Consider the following 20,031-nt stretch of genomic DNA (forward strand, 5'->3'; position numbering starts at 1 on the left):
TTGCAGCGCGTGGGTCCTCCTAGACACGTGTCCGTCCAGAGCACGTGTGAAGCAGCTTCCTCGGTGGGGGGGGCGGCTGTTCAGGCTGCCTGGGGGACCTGTGAATGGGATTTGGGGGGTGGGGGGGGTGGGAGGGGTCTGCGAAGGTCCCGGGACGGGGCGGGGCGGAGGGCGGGGCTGTACCTCTCGTGCCCTGCAGGGGGCGCCTCCCGGCAAGGATTGAGCACCGCCCGAGGCTTCCTGGCCGATCAGACGACGACGCCGCCCGGCCCCGCCGCCCCCTCCCCAACGCCGCCCCCGCTCCAGCGACGCCCGCCCGCCCGCCCGCCCGCCATGGCGGAGTGGGCCCCCGCCCAGGTGAGAGAGACCCCCGGCCACCCCCCCCAACCCGGGCGGGGGTCCCCCAGCAGGCCCCGCAGCGGCGACCCACTGGGGAGGGTGGGGAGGGGGCATCGGGCCGCCTGGGGGGGGTGGGGCGGGGGGGCTTCGAGGGAGGAGGATGTGGGGGGGGTCTTGCTTAGCCCACCCCCCTCCCGCGCTCTCCCCTGCTGGAGGAGGAGGAGGAGGAAAGAGGGGGGGAGGATGGGGGGGAGGGAGGGGGATGCCGCTCAGGAGCAAGTTTTTTTTTGGGGGGGGGGAGGTCGGAGGGGGAGGGGCTCCCCGCTCTCCCTCCTCCTGCCCGCCCCTCATTCTCCACCCTCCCCTCACGGCAGATCTCCCCTCCCCTCCCCCCCCCCGCAAGAGAGCTGGGAGATCCCCCCCCTAAGTGATCCCAGTCCTCTCCCCCTTCCCCCCACGCCTTTGGATCCCCCTCCCCCATTCCACACGCATCCCCCCCCCTCCCCCAAGTGATCCAGGAGATCCCCCCACCCACCCACCATATGCCCTGCCCTGCAATCCCAGGGGGTTCAGGAGATTTCACACACACACACATAACGACCCTCCCAGGGGATCACAGGAGATCCCCCTCCCCTGGCTGCCCCACTCCCCCAAGGGATCACAGGAGATCCCCCTCCCCTCCTATCCTCTCCTGACTTCATCCCCCCCTTCCCCCAGGAGTCTAGGAGATTCCCAGATTTTCCCCCCTCCTTGATCCCCAGGAGATCCCTGACCCCCCCCCCCCACTGCAAGAGGCCCCTTGTGCCCCTCTCACCTCAGGCAATCCCCCCCCCCCTCTTCCCAGCTGCCTTAGGAGATCCTGGGCTTCTCCCTCGCCTGCCTCCTCACCCCAAGGAATCCAGGAGACCCCCACCCCACAGCCACCCCTCATCTCCAAGGGAGCGAGTAGAAACCCCACCCCCCACCCCAGGATCGGCCCCTGCCCCCAGGCGATCCAGGGGTTCTCCACCCCCCACCCATCCTAAGGGGTGCAGGAGATCCCCCTGACTGCCCCCTGCCCCCAAGGGGTCCAGGAGATCCCAGTGACCCCGTGGTCATTGCCCAGGGCTCTAGGAGATTCCCTTCTCCATGATTGCCCCCACCCCAGGGAACCCAGTAGATCCCTCTCCTCCTTTGAAGCAGCACCTCCTGTTCCTGGACCCCCACCCCCCCCCTCCACGAGGCAGGCTCTGTAAGGAGCCCTCCCTTCCTCCTCCTCAGAAACGTGGGTGACTCCCATCACAACAACCCTGCAGAGCAGGCCAGGCTCATAAGAAGAGTCAGGCCTGAAGACAGACAGACACACACCTTTTGTCTTTCGGTCTGTCTCCCCTAATCTGGCACTTTCCAGGCCTGGGGACTCCATTTCCCAGAATTCCCAACCAGCCAGCTCGCATTGACCGGGGAATTCTGGGAGTTGTAGTCTTCAGGCCTCCTGACGGTACCGGTCCCTGTTTTATCATCCGCCAGGTAGCTGGTAAATTCCATATACAGGGGGGAATCCTCGAGTTACGACCACAACCGAACCCCAAATTACCAGTGCTAAGCAAGACAAATTGTGTGAGTTTTATCCCATTTTACGACCTTCTTGGCCACAGCTGTTGTGAATCTCTTCGGTTGTTAAGTTAGCAACTCGATTACTCCTTAGTTACTCGGCTGTTAAGTGAATCTGGGCTTCCCCCTTGACGTCGCTGGTCTGAAGGTCTCAAAAGGGGGAGATCACGTGACCCGGGACTCCGCGACCGTCATAAATACGAGTCGGGTGCCAAGCGTCTGAATTTGGATCATGTGACCACAGGGGAGGCCGCAGCCGTCATAAGTGCGAAAACTGGTCGTTACTTTTTTGTAGTGCCGTCGCAACTTCAAACGGTCACTAAATGAATGGTTGTAAGTCGAGGGCTAGCTGTATAGTACCGGCTGCTACGTCTTTTGTAAATTCAATTTTAGCCCATTTTGTAGATGATGTAAGAGCCTCCCTTTTATGAACATAAATTTATCAAGCTGAAAAAGCCACTTGAATTGTGTAGAAGTGTGTTTTATTCCAGATATTACACTTCTTAATCGCATGCATATTACCCCTTTTTTATAAATATCCACCATTTAACGCAGGTTTGTAGTCCTCATGAAACGCTGCAATTTCATTCTGATCCCACTGAAGTCTCCCTGTCCGAGCATTGGGCCCCGAGGGAGTAGCATGTGCTAAAACACAGATAATCCTCAATTTACAACCACAATTGAGCCCAAAATTACTGCCACTAAGTGAGACGGTTGTTAATTGCGTTTTGCCCCATTTGACAACTTTTCTTCCTGCCGTCGTGAAGTAAATCCCTGCAGTTCTTAATTTAATGACACCGTTGTTAAGTGAACCCAGCTTTCCCCATGACTTTGCTCATCAGAAGGTCACTGCGACCGTCATAAATTGAGTCAGTTGTCTAAATTTTGATGACATGAGCGTGAAGAGGCACTGACGGTCGTAAGTGTGAAAAAGGGTCCTGGTCTCTTTTTACAGTGCAGTTGTAACTCTGAAAGAACTGTTGTAAGCTGAGGACTTCCTGCAATTGGCAAAGGCTCCTTGGTGAAGGTCACTCAACAAGGGTTGAGTTTCTATCTTCTCTTCTTCCTTCTTGGTCTTCTCCAGCTCCAGGAATGGAACGTGGAAGCTCAACATCTGATGCCCCTCCAACCTCCTCTGGTCCCCGAGCTGAGCCACATGCGAGAAGCGCAACTGCACACCGCTGAGGCCTCCCTCTGGAGCGTGGTGGCCACCGTCCAAGCCATGGAGAGGAAGATCGACCTGCTTGCCACCCGGTTGCTCAGCTTGGAAGGCCGATCCGGGACAGCCGAGAAGAAGCTCTTGGATTGTGAGAAGACAGCTATGGAATTCGGGAACCAGCTGGAGAACAAATGGGCCGTCTTGGGCACCCTCATTCAAGAATACGGCCTCCTGCAGAGAAGGCTGGAGAACATGGAGAACCTTCTCAAGAACCGCAATTTCTGGGTCCTCAGGCTGCCCCCGGGATCCAAGGGAGAAATCCCCAAGGTCAGGGGTCCTCAAAGAGGAAGGGGGAACGGGTCTTGAGTGGAAGACGGAATCCTGGGAAGGGAAGAGGCTGGTTCCTCAGAAGGATGGGTGATGGTTCTCCTGAAGGAACCACAATGGGCTAGATCAGGACATCTTCTCCCCTGTGTTGGTTTCTAGATGTTGGGTTAGGACCAGAACTTCCATAAATTGTGTCTCAGGTGGGTGGGATGGGAATTGCCCTCCTGAAACATCTGGAAACTTATGGACTCAGGTCCTCCAACTTTTTGATGGGACACAAACCCTGATTTGGTGGGCTCCAAGTGGGGAGACGCCATTTATGGTCTGCCCAGACCTCTTGAGATCAATCCTTTTTTTCCCCCCCACCTTAGGCCAACCTACCTCGAAGGGCGGTTGTGTCAGGAGAGATATTTTTCAAAACGAAAGATCCAAAATTAGGAAAGGAAATTGTAAAAAATGTGTTTTCTGTTTCCAAATTGTGACGGGATTTACGATTGAATTCGCATTTGGTAATTTTTAAATAAGAAGAATCATCTTAAAAAAGGGACTTAGAAAAATTAAAACTACAAACATGGAAGAAAAGAAAAAAAATCATATTTTTCTACTTATCGTTCAACAATGGAGTTCTAATGAATTCCCTTTTTGCAATTTTTTAAATAAGAAAACAAACTATAATCTTAAAAAGAAAAGAAACTTTAAAAAAATTAAAAATAAAAGCTAGGAAGAATTTTTTTTAAAATGTATCTTATATTTTCTACCAATCAGTCGTCACTGGATTGCCAATTAATTTACTTTTACTAACCAAATAGCCTTTAATCTTGAAAAGAACGTTTTTTAAAAAATTAAAATATAAACTAGGAAGAAAAATGGAAAAAACATTTTTTTAACTTGTCTATAATCACTGGATTCACAATGAAATCACTTAGTATTTTTTTTTAGTGGCAAAATTTTTTTTAATCATAAAAAAATTCTTAAACATATTAAATTCTTTAAAATATTCTTAATATTTTTAAGAATTTTTAATCATAAGAAAAAATCTTAAAAAGAAAAGAAACTTAAACTTAAAATATAAATGTATCTTGTTTTTTTTATTTATCAATTGTCACTGGATTTGTAAGGAATTCACTTTTAGCAATTTTTTTAGGGGCAAAACAATCATCTTAAAAAGAGAAAAAAGTTTAATTTTAAAAAGAAAAACTTTTAAAATTAAAATATAAACGAGAGAAAAAGACAAAAACTTACATTTTTCTCCTTATATGTCGTCACTGGATTGGCAATTAATTTCACTTTGGATATTTTTTTTTTAGCAAGGAAACCATCTTTAGCAACCCCCATCTCTGGTGGGCCAGGGATGGGGGTTGCTCCTCCATCCTGGTCCTTCTTGACCTCTCAGCGGCTTTCGATACCATCGACCATGGTATCCTACTGCAGCGACTCGGGAGGTTCGGGGTAAGAGGCACCGTTTTACGGTGGTTCTCCTCCTACTTCTCAGGCCGCTCGCCATTTGTATGGATGGGGAGAGGGAGATCCACCCCGAGGCCCCTCACATGTGGGGTGCCTCAGCGGTCGGTTCTCTCCCCCTCTGCTCTTTAACATCTATATGAAGCCGCTGGGTGAGATCATTCGTGGTTTCGGGGTGAGGTACTGATATGCTGACAACACTCAGCTCTACATCTTCACCCCGGATCACCCTAGGGATGCTCTTTCTGTGATGTCCCGCTGCCTGGAAGCGGTACGGGCCTGATGGGAAGAAACAGACTCAGACTCAACCCATCCAAGACTGAGTGGCTATGGATACCGGCATCTCGTGATCTAGTGGCCCCGTCACTTGTGATGGGAGGGGAGGTCCTTACTCCCTCAGAAAGGGTCTGCAATCTGGGGGTCCTCCTGGACTCATGGCTATCTTTAGAAGATCATTTGACGGCCGTGACCAGGGGGGCTTTTGCTCAGGTATGCCTGGTTGCGCCATTTCCTAGATCAGGATGCCCTTGCCACGGTCACTCATGCCCTTGTTACGTCTCGGTTGGACTACTGTAACGCCCTCTACATGGGGCTGCCCTTGGGATGCACCTGGAGACTACAGTTAGTCCAGAATGCGGCCGCGGGGGTTGTTATGGGGGCTACTCAGTACTCCCGTGTGACACCCCTCCTGTGTGAGCTGCACTGGCTACCGGTGGTCCTTCAGGTCCGTTTCAAGGTGCTGGTGCTCACCTATAAAGCCCTACATGGCTTAGGCCCGGGGTACCTGCAGGATCATCTCCTGCCTTCCTCCCATCGTCCCCTGCGCTCCCACAGAGCGGGCCTCCTCAGGGTGCCGTCAGCCAGACAATGTTGGCTGGCGGCCCCCAGGGGGAGAGCGTTCTCTGTGGGAGCACTGACCCTCTGGAATGGGCTGCCCACCAGCCTCAGGACAGCCCCCGACCTCCTCTCCTTCCGCGGCGAATTGAAGACGTGGCTTTTTCACGAAATGGGCTGAATCCGTAGGGGTGATTTTAAATAATTTTAATTAATTTTAAATTGATTTTAATGTTTATGTAATTTTTTGTTCGTTCTTGTAAGCTGTCCTGAGTCCTTCAGGAGAAGGGTGGCATATAAATTACATACATACATACATACATAAATCTTTAATCTTTAAAAAAAGAAAAATTAAAAATAGATTTTTAAAAAAAATTTAAAATGAACTTAAAAATTTGAAATTTAATTTAAAAAAAAAAAAAACTGGGAAGCATGTCTCATTTTTCTTGCATCTTTTTTGCCAAGTTTTTCAGGGAAGAACCGGAGCCATTCAGGACTGTGATTGGGAAGGCGCAACAAATTCAGGGTCTGGGTGCGAAAGCCGCCTTTTGCCCTTCATGAAGTCTTATGTGTGTGTTTGTGTGTGTGTGTTTTTTTTTTAAAATTTATTTTATTTGCAGATGCCGGTTACGTTTGTGGACATTGCGGTTTATTTCTCCGCCGAAGAGTGGAAGAATTTGGCTGATTGGCAGAAAGACCTGTACAACAATCTTCTGAAGGAGAACTACGAATCCTTGCTAGCATTCGGTATAACCAGGTTAATCGGCAGCCCGCCGGTCTCTTTATATGTACTTACAGCTAGTCCTCGACTTACAACCCTGATTGGGATCGGAACGGCCATTGTTAAAGATTGCAGTTCTATTATGTCGTTTTTGTCCACGATTGTTAAGTGAATTGCCACCGTCGTTAAGTGAAGCACATAGCCGTTAAGTGAGTTTGGCTGCCCTTATTTGATTTTAAAGTCCGACAGTCGCAAATGATGATCGTGTGACTCCAGGGACTCTCTCGTAAATAGGAGCCCTTAGCCAAGTGCCTAAACAGCAATTGGTGACTCCAAGAACGCTGCGAGGGTCGTAAGTGCGAGGACCGGTTCTAAGTCCCTTTTTTCCCCCCAGCACCATTGGAAGATCAAAGGGACACCTAAACAAATGGTCATAAATCAAGGACTACCTGAAGATGCATTTTGGTAAATTTTGCCATATTCCAGGTAGTCCTTGACTTACAACCATTCGTTTAGTGACCGAAGTTACAGCACTGAAAAAAAGGGATTTTTCACTTGTTTTTCTCATTTATGCCCGTTGCGACATCCCCAACATTCGTACGGTTGGCCGTTGACTCATATTTATGGCGGTTGCTGTGTCCCCAGGGCCACATGATCCCCTTTTGTGACCTCCTGACAAAGTCACCAGGGAAGCCGGATTCGCTCAACGACCGTGTGACTAGTTCAATAACTGCAGGGCTTCACTTAACGACCATGGTCAGAAAGGCCGTAAAACGGAGCGAAACTCCCTTAACAACCATCTCCCTTAATGAGAGAAAGTTTGGGCTCCGTCATGGTCGTAAATCGAGGATTGCCTGTATTGCCGGACTGGTGGGTTTTTCGGGTCGCAACGCCAACCCTGTGAGGTGGGGAAAGCCAACAGGGTAGCAGAGATCCCTTTTCGGGCAGCCTTTTTGATTGCCTCCCTGTTTTCCAGGTGCCAACGTCAATGTTGCCAAACCCGAGGTGCACCCCAGGGCCGAGCGGGTGGCGCCCGAACCCAGCGTCCCAGAGCCGCCGAGCGCGAAGGAGCGCGATGTGATCCCTGAGCCTTGCACAGGTGTGGGGGGGGGTGACGGGTATCTGGGGTGGGGTCGGGGCTCTGGTTTGGAAGGGGTGTATTGTCTGAGATGGTCTCCTGCTTGAGCACGAGGGAGGTTGGACTAGATGACCTCCAAGGTCCCTTCCAACTTTTGTTATTCTGTAAGGATCTCCTGGTTGGGCAGGGGGGCGGCTGGACTAGAAGATCTTTGAGGTCCCTTCCAGCTCTATTCTGATTCTAGATTGTGAGGTTTGGGTCTCACATGCGTGCGCGCTCACAACACCATACGACACACACACACACACTTTGCCGAGTGCTGGAGATAAGATTCCCACGGCTTAGCAAAAAGCAAAACTTTTGTTTTCGTTCCTTCTCTGCCGGTTCCTCCTCTTTCTCTGAGTCTGCTTTTATCTCTCTCCTCCTTATCTTCCTCTCTTCGCTCTGGTTTATCTTTGCCTGCCTCCCTACCTCCCTTCCCTCCTGGCTTCATTCCTTTTTTCTTTTTTCTTTTGCCTTCTTTCCGTCCTTTGTTCCTGTTTTCTCCCCTCCTTCCCTCCCACCCTGTCTCCCATCTTTAATTTTTTCCTTTCTCCCTCCCTCCTTCATTCTTTCATGCATTCCTCCTCCCTCCCTTTCCTTTCCTTTCTTTTTTTTCTTCCTTCTGCCATTCTTTCCTTTTTTCCTTCCCATTCTTTCATCCATTACTGCTTCTTCCCCCTCTCCCTCCCTCCTTCCCCTTCCCCTCTCTTCTTCCTTCTTTCCTCTCTCTCTCTCCCCTTCATTTTCATGCCTTACCTCTCCTTCCTTTCTTCCTCTCTCCTCCCTCCCTCCTCCCTCCCTCCCTTCCTGTCCTTTTTTCTTCCTTCTGCCATTCTTTCCTTTTTTCCTTTCCATTCTTTCATGCATTACTCCTCCCTCCCTCCTTCCCCTTCCCCTCTCTTCTTTCTTCCTCCCTCTCCTCCATTTTCATGCCTTTATCTCTCCTTCCTTCCTCTCTCCTCCCTCCCTTCCTGTCCTTTTTTCTTCCTTCTGCCATTCTTTCCTTTTTTCCTTTCCATTCTTTCATGCATTACTCCTCCCTCCCTCCCTCCCTCCTTCCCTTTCCCCTCTCTTCTTTCTTCCTCCCTCTCTCTCTCCTTCATTTTCATGCCTTATCTCTCCTTCCTTCCTCTCTCCTCCCTCCCTCCCTTCCTGTCCTTTTTTCTTCCTTCTGCCATTCTTTCCTTCTTCCTTTCCATTCTTTCATGCATTACTCCTCCCTCCCTCCTTCCCCTCTCTTCTTTCTTCCTTCCTCCCTCTCTCGCTCTCCTTCACTCTTTCAGGCCTTATCTCTCCTTCCTTTCTTCCTTCCTTCCTTCCTTCCTTCCTTCCTTCCTTCCTTCCTTCCTTCCTTCCTTCCTTCCTTCCTTCCCTCCCTCCCTCCCTCCCTCCCTCCCTCCTTTCCCAGAACTGTATACATGCCAACACAAAACTGTCCAATCCTGGCCCACCCTTTCCAGCTAACCATCAGATAAAACCACGATTGCTCCATGCAGCTCCCCCTACCCACATTCAGCCTTGCCCTTCCCCAAATGCACCCCCGTCCTGCCCGTTCTTGTTCCACCATCGCTGGAAGGACCCTCTCAGCCCTTCTTCTCCCCCCCAACGGGATGCATTTTTGAGCCTGTGGTGGAGAAGGGTTTGGGGCTGGCTGGTGCCCTCCGACCCGTGGCGGGGGTGGGGGTGGGCTCCCAGGTTGTGTTTCCAAGTTGCGTCCCGTCTCTCCTCCCCTTCTCTCCCTCGGACCCAGGACCCTTGGCCTCCACGCCGGACATCCTGACACGCATCAAGCAGGAGGGGGCATTCAGCGGAGGAGGTCCCTTCTCCGAGGAGAGAGGCCCGGTGGCTGATCCATGTGCAGGTGATGGGCGAGGGAGGGGTCTGACGTTTGGGGGACAAAAGGGGGGGTGTCCCAGATTCTGATCCTCCCGCACAAGGGGGTCGAAAAATGGCAGAGTTTTACTAGCACCGATGCTTTTAATGTCAGATATTTTTAACTTAGGATAGCCTGACCCATTGAAAGTACTGGGTGGTTGGAGAGAACAGCCTGGATAGAATTAACCATGGCTTGTTTGGGTGGCTTAAACCCATTGGATGACCCAGCTTGTTGGTTTAGTGCAGTGGGGTTCAAACTCGGCCACTTTAAGAGGGAAGGACTTCAACTCCCAGAATCCCCCAGGCGGGAATGCTTGAAGAGGGAAGGACTTCAACACCCAGAATCCCCCATCCAGCTGGTTGGGGAATTCTGGGAGTTGGAGTCCACCCCTCTTAAAGTTGCCAAGGGAGAGAAAGGCTCATTTTACCTGTGCGAATTGAATGCAGAAGGCCAATTGCTCCGTGTGCAAACATGCGTGATTCTGACCCCTCTGGGTGGGTGGTCCTATGTCGGTGGGCTTGGGGTTGGTGTCTTTCTCTGGGCCCCTCTCCCCTTCTGTCTTTTTTTGGGGGAGGGGCGTGGGAGGTCTCCGAAATCCTTTCTGTGAATTCAGCATCCCCTCTGTTCTCCTGCAGGGGCCCAGGGGCTCATGTCCGCCCATGATTTTTTATCCTGGATTAAGCAAGAAGAGAGTTCGTGTGTCCGACATCAATGGGACGCATCGGAAAGGGAGACCCTCCCTGCGCATGGGGGCCCAGGTAAGTCCTATACCGACTCGCTCCGTCAGTGGGGTGCTGTAAGTCCTCAACGACCGCAATTGAGCCCAAAATTCCCGTTGCTAAGTCAGAGACATCCGTTAAGTGGAGTTTCGCCCTGTTTTATGACCTTCCTCGCCCCTGTTGTTCAGTGAATCACTGCCGGCGTTAAGTTAGGAACATAATCTTTAAGCGACTCCAACTTCCCCTTGGACTTCACTCGTCAGAAGGTCGCAAAAGGGGATCACGTGACCCCAGGGACACGGCCACCGTCATGAATACGAGTCGGTGGCCGAGCATCCGAATTGTGATCACGTGACCCACGGGGACCCTGCCACGGTCGTAAATGAGAGAAACGGTCCTTAGTCGCTTTTTTTCAGGGCTGTCGTAACTTCAAATGTTCACTAAACAAATTGTTATAAGTGGAGGATTACCCATTATCCAAAAAAATGAAAGGAATGCTGAAATTGACAGATTTTGCTGAAATTGACCAGAGGAAAAAAAACCTTACAAGTGAGCCTCAACTTAACGCCCACATTGGGGATGACAATTTCTGTCATTAAGCAAGGCGGGGATCGAGTGACTCGTGCTGGATATTGCTATTTTTCACTACAGTAGTTAGGCAAAGCACTGCGGTCGTTAAGTGAATTATGCTGTCATTAAGCGAAGCCGGCTTCCGCCTTTGACTTGGCTTGTAGGGAGCCATCTGGGAAGATCCCAAAAGGGGATCACGTGATTCAGTGTGACCGTTGTAACTATTATACAGGTTGCAACGTGCCCTAATTTTGATCACGTTGGCCGTAGGGATGCCGGAATGGTCGTAAGTTTGAGGACCGGTTATAAATCACTTTTTTTTCCCGGTGCTGTTGGAATTTTTGTTGGAGTTGTTAAATGAATGATTGTAAAGAGGTTCTGGTTGCTTAAGATCCTCTTTGGCTAGGAGAAAATAGATCCTATACATAGATCTCCCTCAAGGTAATCTGGCTGACTCTGTTTTTGAGCTGGAGACATGCAGCTTGTATTGTGTCCTCAACTTACGTCCATTTCTTCTTCAAAGTACTGGGAAAAAATCCCAGTCCTCATACTTATGACTAGGATACCACCTCACGGCCACACAATCACAATCCGGGCATCCTTATGACCTGTCGCAATGATCTATTGTTACGTGATCTCAATTTGTGACGCTTTTTGGATAGCTTCCTGCAAAAAACTGCCCGTTTGGAAGTACGAGATTGTGTTTAATGACCATGGTATTCGCTGAATGGCCATAGTAAAAACGGTCATAAAATCAGGTCTGACTTGACTTTACCACCACAATGACATGTGATGGATGTTTCGATGTCAAGGACTACTTATAAAGTAAGTGTTTCTCAACACTTGGTCAGGTATAGATTTTGATTCCCAGAATTCCTCAGCCACTACTAAGGTTAGTTACTACTTATGGCTGTAAATCAAGGAGTAGTCCTTGCCTTTATTTGGGGTTGTGTGTGTTTTTTTTTTTTTTTTTTTTGCAATTTGAAATATGCCAGCTTTGAAAAGCCCTGGAAGTCTCAAATTTATTTTTTATTTTACAAAAAAATGTTTTTATTGATTTTCCACTAATTACATTTCTTAGTGCTTATGTCTGGGTATTTAATTTGCCTAACAGTATAAATTTACATTCTTATTTTCCACCGCTTTTGTTCAACCCTTGGTAAAATAAAATCCACGTTTGAAAGTATTCTACATCTTCTTTCTGTTTAATTTTCAATGTCACGCTATCCATTTTTGCACAATCTAGTATCTTCCTGACTATCTCAATTTTATTACGGCTTAAATTGTGATAAATTTGAATCAGGCGCCATGTCCCAACGTTTCCAAAGATGCTTTGTAAATTCAAACCTTGCTTTTTGGCTCTCCGGCCTTGTAGGGCTGAATGTCAGATAAAATAATGGCATTTGCTGATTTTTCTTCTTCCTTGGTATTTAATTACTTTTATTTTGTTTTCAAAAGAGAGAGGCGGGTGAAAAAGTGATTGTGACCTGGGAAGAAGGTCGATTTTTTTTTGCATCTGGCACCGACAGGATGTCAATGATTCTGGCAGGAAAAATTCAAAGGTTTTTTTGAGTCCCAGAAAAAAACAGCGCTCTCGGTTAGTTGCCCCCTGGAATAAATCCAAGCAATTTGAAGAACTGATGGATAAAAGTTTTGGTTTTTTTTTTTCCACCCCAAAAAATAAGTTCTTATTTTATGTTGTTCTCTCAATGCATCGGATCAATTTAGAATTTAGAATTAGAATCACAGAGTTGGAAGGGACCTTGGAGGTCTTCTAGTCCAACCACCTGCTTAGGCAGGAAATCTTACACCATTTCAGACAAATGGTTATCCAATCTCTTCTTAAAAAGTGTTGGAGCATTCACAACTTCTGGAGGCAAGTAGTTCCATGGGTTAATTGTTCTCACTGTCAGGAAATTTCTCCTTAGTTCTAAGTTGCTTCTCTCCTTGATGAGTTTCCACCCATTGCTTCTTGTCCTGCCCTCAGGTGCTTTGGAGAATAGCTTGGACTCCTTCTTCTTTGTGGAAGCCCCTGAGATATTGGAACTCTGCTATCATGTCTCCTCTGGTCCTTCTCTTTATTAAACTAGACACACCCAGTTCCTGCAACCGTTCTTCATATGTTTTAGCCTCCAGTCCCCTAATCCTCTTTGTTGCTCTTCTCTGCACTCTTTCTAGAGTCTCAGCATCTTTTTTACATCGTGGCGACCAAAATTGAATGCAGGATTCCAAGTGTGGCCTTTCCAAGGCATTGTAAAGTGGTATTAACACTTCCCGTGATCTTGATTCTATCCCTCTGTTGATGCAGCCCAGAACTGTGTTGGCTTTTTTGGCAGCTGCTGCACACGGCTGGCTCCTATTTAAATGAAGATTTGTGTGGCATGATCTGTTTTTGACAAAACCATGTTGGCTTTTGGTTATTACTAGTCCTTGATTTACAATCACAATTGTGGGTTGAATTTCTCTTGCAAAGCAAGGCTGCTAAGTGAGCGACCTTCAATTTTACTACCTATTTTGCGACTGTTGTTAAGTGAGTCGCTGCAGTCATTAAGTGAATCACTTGGTCTTTAAGCAAATCCGGCTTGGTTGGTTGGATGCTGGCTAGCAAGGTCGTGAATGGGGATCATGTGACCTCAGGATGTTATGTAAAGGTAGTCCTCGAATTAAGACTGGAATTGAGCCCAAAATTTACGTTGCTAAGTGAGACATTTGTTAAGTGAGTTTTGTCCCGTTTTTCAACCCTTCTTGCCACAGTTAAGTTCCCAAAAAAGCTGAGTCCTCACACTTTTTTTTTTTTAATTTTTATTTTTGTATGCCGCCCTTCTCCGGAGACTTAGGGTGGCTTACAATGCGCTAAGCAATAGCCTTCATCCTTTTGTATATTTATACAAAGTCAGCTTATTGCCCCCACAATCTGGGTCCTCATTTCACCTACCTTAGAAAGGATGGAAGGCTGAGTCAGCCTTGAGCCTGGGGAGATTCGAACTTGCAGTAATTGCAGGCAGCTGGATGTTAAATGCTGCTTTAGTAGGAGGCATTAGCTTCCTACACCACTCAGGCTCTTTCTTTCTTTCTTTCTTTCTTTCTTTCTTTCTTTCTTTCTTTCTTTCTTTCTTTCTTTCTTTCTTATCTATCTATCTATCTATCTATCTATCTATCTATCTATCTATCTATCTATCTATCTATCCAATTTATATGCCGCCCTTCTCCGTAGACTCAGGGCGGCTTACAATACATGATAGCAATAGCCTGCATACTTTTATGTATATACCTGCTTATTAGGGCTTTGCCCCCCCCCCCAAAGTGGTGTTGTTCTATACAAAACTGGCTTATTGCCCCCACAATCCGGGTCCCCAATTTACCTACCTCGAAAGGATGGAAGGCTGAGTCAACCTTGCGCCTGGTGAGATTCGAACTCGCACTAATTGCAGGCACCTAAGGGCTAGCACTTAACAGCACTTTAGTCCGCTGCACCACCGAGGCTCTTAGTATGACTATCACACCACCCCATGGCCACATGATCACAATCTGGGCACATTTACGACTTGTCGCAGTGATCTAACATTAACGTGGTCACAATTCATGGCGGTTTTTTGATAGTTTGCTGCAAAAAAAACCCCCGCCCGTTTGAAAGAATGAGATTGTGGAGTTTGCTTAACCGCCGTAGTAAGAGTGGTCATAAAATCAGGTCTGACTTGACGTTTCAGCCACAATGACGTGTGATGGAAATTTTGATCTCTGTTTTGGTTGTAAGTCAAGGACTACTTATAAAGCAAATGTACCCATACCGACCTATAAAGTGTAAGTCTCTTGCTTAAGCAGAGGGTTGGACTAGATGATCTATAACAGTGATGGCTAACCTTTTTGCCGTCGCGTGCCAAAAGCGGGGGTTATGCGGAGGGGGGGTGTCGTGCACATGCGTGCCCACACCTATAATTCAATGTGCCCCGTTCCCCCACGCATGCGGGCATGACCCACTCCCACACTCCCCATGCTTTTGGCACGCGATGGCACAGTGGGCCCAGTAGGCCTGTTTTTCGCCCTCCCCAGGCTCCAGAGGCTTTATAGGAGCCTGGGGAGGGCGAAAACGGCCTTCCCCACCCCCCCGGAGGCGCTCCGGAGGCCAGAAACAGCCCGTTTCCCAACTTTCGGTAGGCCCGGAAGGGCCAAAAATCAGCTGGCCGGCACGCACATGCCCGCTGGAGCTGAGCTAAGGCAACGCTTGCGTGCCCACAGATATGGCTCTGCGTGCTATCTGTGCCATAGGTTCGCCATTACGGATCTATAAGGTCCCTTCCAACTCTGTTAATCTGTTTCTCAATCTTGGCCATGTATAGACTTCAATTCCCAGAATTCGCTGCTCACTACTCCTGGTTGGGGAATTCTGGGAGTTGAAGTCCCCACGTGTTAAAAGTAACTGAGTTTGAGAAACACATATGTCCTCCTTTCTACTGGATTATAGTGGTAGAGGTAGTCCTTGACTTACAACAGTTCATTTAAATTGGGGCCAAATTAATATATATCCTTTTAATTGTTTTTAATGTTTGTATTGCATGTTTTTAGCTGGCTGTACACCGCCCTGAGTCCCTCGGGAGAAGGTGCGGTATATAAATTCGAAATAAAATAAAATAAAAATAAAATTTAGAGAGGCATTGAAAAAAATGACTTATAACCGTTTCTCACTCTTTCAGCCATCCAGTGGTGGGTTTCTAGTGGTTCGCCCCGGTTTGAGTGAACCGGTAGTGGCAGTGGCGGGAGGCTCCCCACACCCGCCCGGATGTCATCACGGACACTCTGCGCATGCACAGAAGGTTCTGCCCATGCGCAGAAGTGCCACATGCGAGCGAAGCAAGCTTGCATGCATGCTCCCAATTCCGAACCGGTAGCAAAGGTAAATGGAACCCACTACCGCAGCCATCCCCATGACCATATGATGAAAATTCAGATACTTGGCAATTGTTTCATACTTACGACCATTGCAGTGTCCTGGGGTCACGTGATCCCCTTTTGCAACCTTCTGACAAGCAAAATCAATGGGGAAGCCAGATTCACTTAACAACCTGTAGTACAGTGGACTAAAGCACTGTAATTAACATCTGCTGCTTGCAATTACTGCAAGTTCAAATCTCACCAGGCTCAAGGTTGACTCAGCCTTCCATCCTTTCAAAGGTAGGTGAAATGAGGACCCAGTTTGTGGGGGAAATAAGCTGACTTTGTATAAAATATACAAAAGTATGAAGGCTATTGCTTAACGCACTGTAAGTCTCCGGAGAAGGGCGGCATATAAATTAAAGCAAAAAAAAAGCAAAAAAACAAAACAAAACGGGTTACTAATTTATCAACTGCGGTGATTTCATTTAATAACTCTGGCAAGAAATGTTGTAAAATGGGGCAGAATTCACTTAACAAATGTCTCACTTAGCAACAGAAATTTTGGGCTCCATTGTCGTCGTAAATTGAGGATTACCAGTACTTTGGTACACAACTGCTTTGAAATTCATTGGATTTGGTCATTGCATTTTGACATGAAAATTTTGTTCCAGTACTCATCGTGTCAACTAATGGACAGAATGGAATGGAATGGAAAGGGACCTGGGAGGTCTTCTAGTCTGGCCCCTAGTCTGCTCAAACAGGAGAACCTATACAATGTCCAGTTTCTTTTTAAAAACCTCCAGTGATGGAGTGCCCAGGATTTCTGGAAGCAACTTCTGTTGCATTGGTTCATTGTCCTCATTGTTAGGAAGTTTCTCCTTAATTCCAGGTATTTCTCTCCTTGATCCGTTTCCAACTGTTGTTTCTTGCTTTGGAGAAAAATTTGACCAACTCTTCTTTGGGGCAGCCCCTCAAATACCGGAATACTGCTATCATGTCACTCCTAATTCTTCTTTTGTTTAGACTAGACAGAGCCAAAATCTGCAGCCATTCTTCATATGTTTTAATCTCCGGGCCTTAGTTGCTCTTCTCTGAACTTTTTCCAATCATATTTTTCTTCTCTCAACTTTTTCTCAACATATTTTTTTGTAGTATGGTGACCAAAATTGGTTGCAGTACTCCAGGTGTGGTCTTAATAGGGTTTTGTAAAGTGGCAATAATACTTCATACTTGATTCTATGCCCTGTTTATACATCCCAGGATTATATTAACTTTTTTGGCAGCTGCTGCTGGCTCATATTCAAATGATCATCCACTAGGACTCCCAAGTTCCCTCTCACAGTTACCGTTTCTGAGCCAGATTTTGCCTAATGCCTTTGGTTTTTCCTCCCTAAATGTAAATTTTTACTTTTCTCCACATTAAAATTCATTTTGTTGGATAGGGCCCATCCCAAAAGCAAAACTTTATTATCATTTCAGCACTTGAAGAAAACCCAACAAAAAATTCTCCCGCGTAAGCCCTGCGTAGTTAAAGATGAGTTTCATCCCCTGCTCCCGTGGAACAGGTCACATTCTCCAATTGGGAATCAACCTTTTGTTTTGATAACCATGCACATCTTGGCAGACACCTAGAGAAGTGTCCTTGGTTCTCACAGTTGAAGATTGTAGCCTCCACATTGCATCTCACCCTTCCCTCTCCCCCCAGTTCTTTGGCAAGTTGAAAAGGCTAAAACATATGAAGGACGGTTACAGGGACTGGCCATGGCTAGTCTAGTGAAGGATCATGGGAGATATGGTATCACTGTTCTAATGTTTGAGGGGCTGTCATAGAGAGGAGGTCAACCTGTTTTCCAAAACACCCGAAGGCCAGATAAGGACTCATGGATGGAAACTGATCAAGGAAAGATTCAACCTAGAAATGAGGAGGAACTTTCTGACAGTGAGAACAATCAACCGATGGAACAGAAGTTGCCTTCAGAAGTCATGGAAGCTTCATCCCTGGAGGCTTTCAAGAAGAGACTGGACTGCCATCTGTCAGAAATGGGCAGGGGGTTGGACTAGATGACCTACAAGATCCCTTCCAACTCTGTTAATCTGATTTAGCAATAATAGTCACAGAAAGCTTTAAACATTTTTCAATCTTGACACATCGTTTGTTTGGTACTAAACGCACAAGCTAGAACTTGTGGTCAGCTACCGTGCCATTCTCTACATTATTTCTGATGGGAAAAATTTGTTTAGTACTCATAGTTTTTGGTACTCCTGAACCAATTAACGCTCGTACTGAGGTACCACTGTAAATGATTTCAGTTTCCTTTCGCTTTCCATTCCAGCTGGAGACACAATGACCATCAAAGCTGAGCAGCCGCGCCTGTGCCCGGAAGAGTCGGTGAGACCTCGGGAGATGCTCTTCCAGGGAGAATCTCCTGCAGCAGCCGTTCTCGCTGTTCCTCCAGCAGCGGAAAGCTATGAGGCTCCTCGTGGGCCACCTGTCAGCCCCACCAAATGTAGAGCGGGTAAATCTCTGGAGTTAGACAGTGAGCTGCAAAGCATCCTGGGCCCTCCTCAGGGCTCTGCTGAACGGCCCCACGGCTGCAGTGAGTGCGGCAAGATGTTTGGGGTGAAAAAGAGCCTCAAAGTCCACCAGCGCAGCCACCACGGCCAAGCCCGGCCGTACGAGTGTGCCGAGTGCCGCAAGAGCTTCAACTGCCACTCAGGCTTGGTGCGGCATCAGATGACCCACCGGGGTGAGCGCCCTTACAAGTGCGCCGAGTGCGGCAAGTGTTACAGCCGCAAGGAGCACCTGCAGAACCATCAGCGGCTGCACACGGGTGAGCGCCCTTTCCAGTGTCCCATCTGTGGGAAACGGTTCATCCGGAAGCAGAATCTGCTCAAGCACCAGCGCATTCACACGGGCGAGCGTCCCTACCAGTGCGCTGAGTGCGGGCGCAGCTTCCGCTACAAGGAGTCGCTCAAGGACCACCTGAGGACTCACAGCAACGAGGCCTCGGCCCAGCGACTCCTGCCCGGGTTGGGGGGTGACGGTCTCCCTTAGCACCCCATAGCAGCGGGAGAGAGCCCAGCCTCTCAGCCCGTCCATCCAATCGAGCCCCCCCCCCAGCACTCCCTCTGCAGCCCCCAGTCCCACACCTTAATTCTAGCTGATGTGGAAAAACAGCTGGACAGATGGGCTGCAGTAGACAGACTCATTCTGAGCCAGAATCTGTGCCAACTGCCATAAAACCATTTCTGAAAAAGGACATGACAGTGTGCAGAGGTGATGTATAGCTGTTTGCAACCAACTACTGCACAAGTCTCAGTCCTTTTCAGCTGAGGATGGTACGTGCACGTGTGCAGGATGTTATTCCTTGCATGTAAGACACTTAACGACAAGCGGTCTCATTTTGCTGGATGCTCAAAGACATTGTGTGTCTTTCGGGCTTCTGTTGGATGCCGCCGGCTGCACAGTTATACTTTTCCCATAGGTTTCTGACAGAGTGACTCACAACTTATAGCGGCAGAACTACGCTCCGGATGGATCCTGTGCTTTAAAAAAAAAAGATGTTTTTCCAGATGTACGGATGGAACCATTTACATGGAAAACTTTACGTTGTGTAGCTCGCATTCCGTGAGACTTCTTGTTCGAGCCACCAATTGTTTCCTTTCTCTTTCTTTTCCTCTTCACTTCCTTTTCTGGTTCCCCGTTTTATTGCGAGCGCGGGAAAATCTTTCGAATTTTTGAAAGAAATGTGGGTCTGACCTGCAGCAACCATATTAATTTGTTCTCCCTGGGCTCTCTCCTCTGCTGCTTTTAGGATTTTAAAACTCCCTTTTATCTCATAAAATGTGGGCCGCCTCGTTTTATTTTTTAAACGAACAATATATTATTCACCCACAGAGAGACGTTCTTTTCAGGATGTAGTTTTGTATTGAAGGTGCATTGCAAATAAAGACAAATTACCAAAAAATGGAAAGAGAATCAGTTGGATTTTTTGTTCATTCATTTCAGGGATGTTTGCAGATAGAAATGGGCAAAAAGGCTGGGGAATAATGCAGTTACAGATAAGTCCTAGATTTACGGCAGTTCATTTAGTGACCGCTCAAAGTTACAATAGCACTGAAAAAGTGACTTAGGACCATTTTTCACATGTCTGACCATTGTAGCATCCCCATGGTCATGTGATCCAAATTCAGGTGCTTGGCAACTGACTCATATTTATGACCGTCCTGGGGTCACATAATCCGCTTTTGCGACCTTCTGACAAGCAAAGTCAATGGAGGAAGCCAGTTTCGCTTAACAGCCATGTGACTCACTTAATAATTGCAGTGCTTCACTTAACGGTGGCAAGAAAAATCGTAAAATGGGGCAAAACATATTTAACCGTCTCTTAGCAACATAAATTTTGGGGTCAATTATAATTGGAGGTCGAGGATTACCTG

General features: G+C 47.8%; 1 protein-coding gene across 1 annotated transcript; it reads left to right on the forward strand.

The window, feature by feature from the left end:
- Nucleotides 1-302: 302 nt before the first annotated feature.
- Nucleotides 303-19,524, forward strand: LOC139326649 (zinc finger protein 282-like). The gene is made up of 7 exons (XM_070956551.1): nt 303-357; nt 3,017-3,418; nt 6,334-6,460; nt 7,411-7,533; nt 9,305-9,415; nt 10,066-10,188; nt 17,925-19,524. Exons 1-7 carry the CDS (start codon nt 334-336, stop codon nt 18,644-18,646), a joined length of 1,632 nt encoding a protein of 543 aa, XP_070812652.1. The 5' UTR covers nt 303-333; the 3' UTR covers nt 18,647-19,524.
- Nucleotides 19,525-20,031: the final 507 nt, after the last annotated feature.

Source organism: Pituophis catenifer, unplaced genomic scaffold (genome assembly GCF_029215685.1).
Source record: "Pituophis catenifer annectens isolate HBS135680 unplaced genomic scaffold, rPitCat1.0.hap2 SCAF_73, whole genome shotgun sequence".
Lineage (NCBI taxonomy): Eukaryota > Metazoa > Chordata > Lepidosauria > Squamata > Colubridae > Pituophis > Pituophis catenifer.

Excerpts from the sequence above, each read along its gene's own strand:
- LOC139326649 (XM_070956551.1), top strand. The coding sequence starts at position 334 with ATGGCGGAGTGGGCCCCCGCCCAG. Across the intron at positions 6,461-7,410 it reads CGAATCCTTGCTAGCATTCG|GTGCCAACGTCAATGTTGCC; the intron begins GTATAACCAGGT and ends CCTGTTTTCCAG. Across the intron at positions 7,534-9,304 it reads GATCCCTGAGCCTTGCACAG|GACCCTTGGCCTCCACGCCG; the intron begins GTGTGGGGGGGG and ends CCTCGGACCCAG.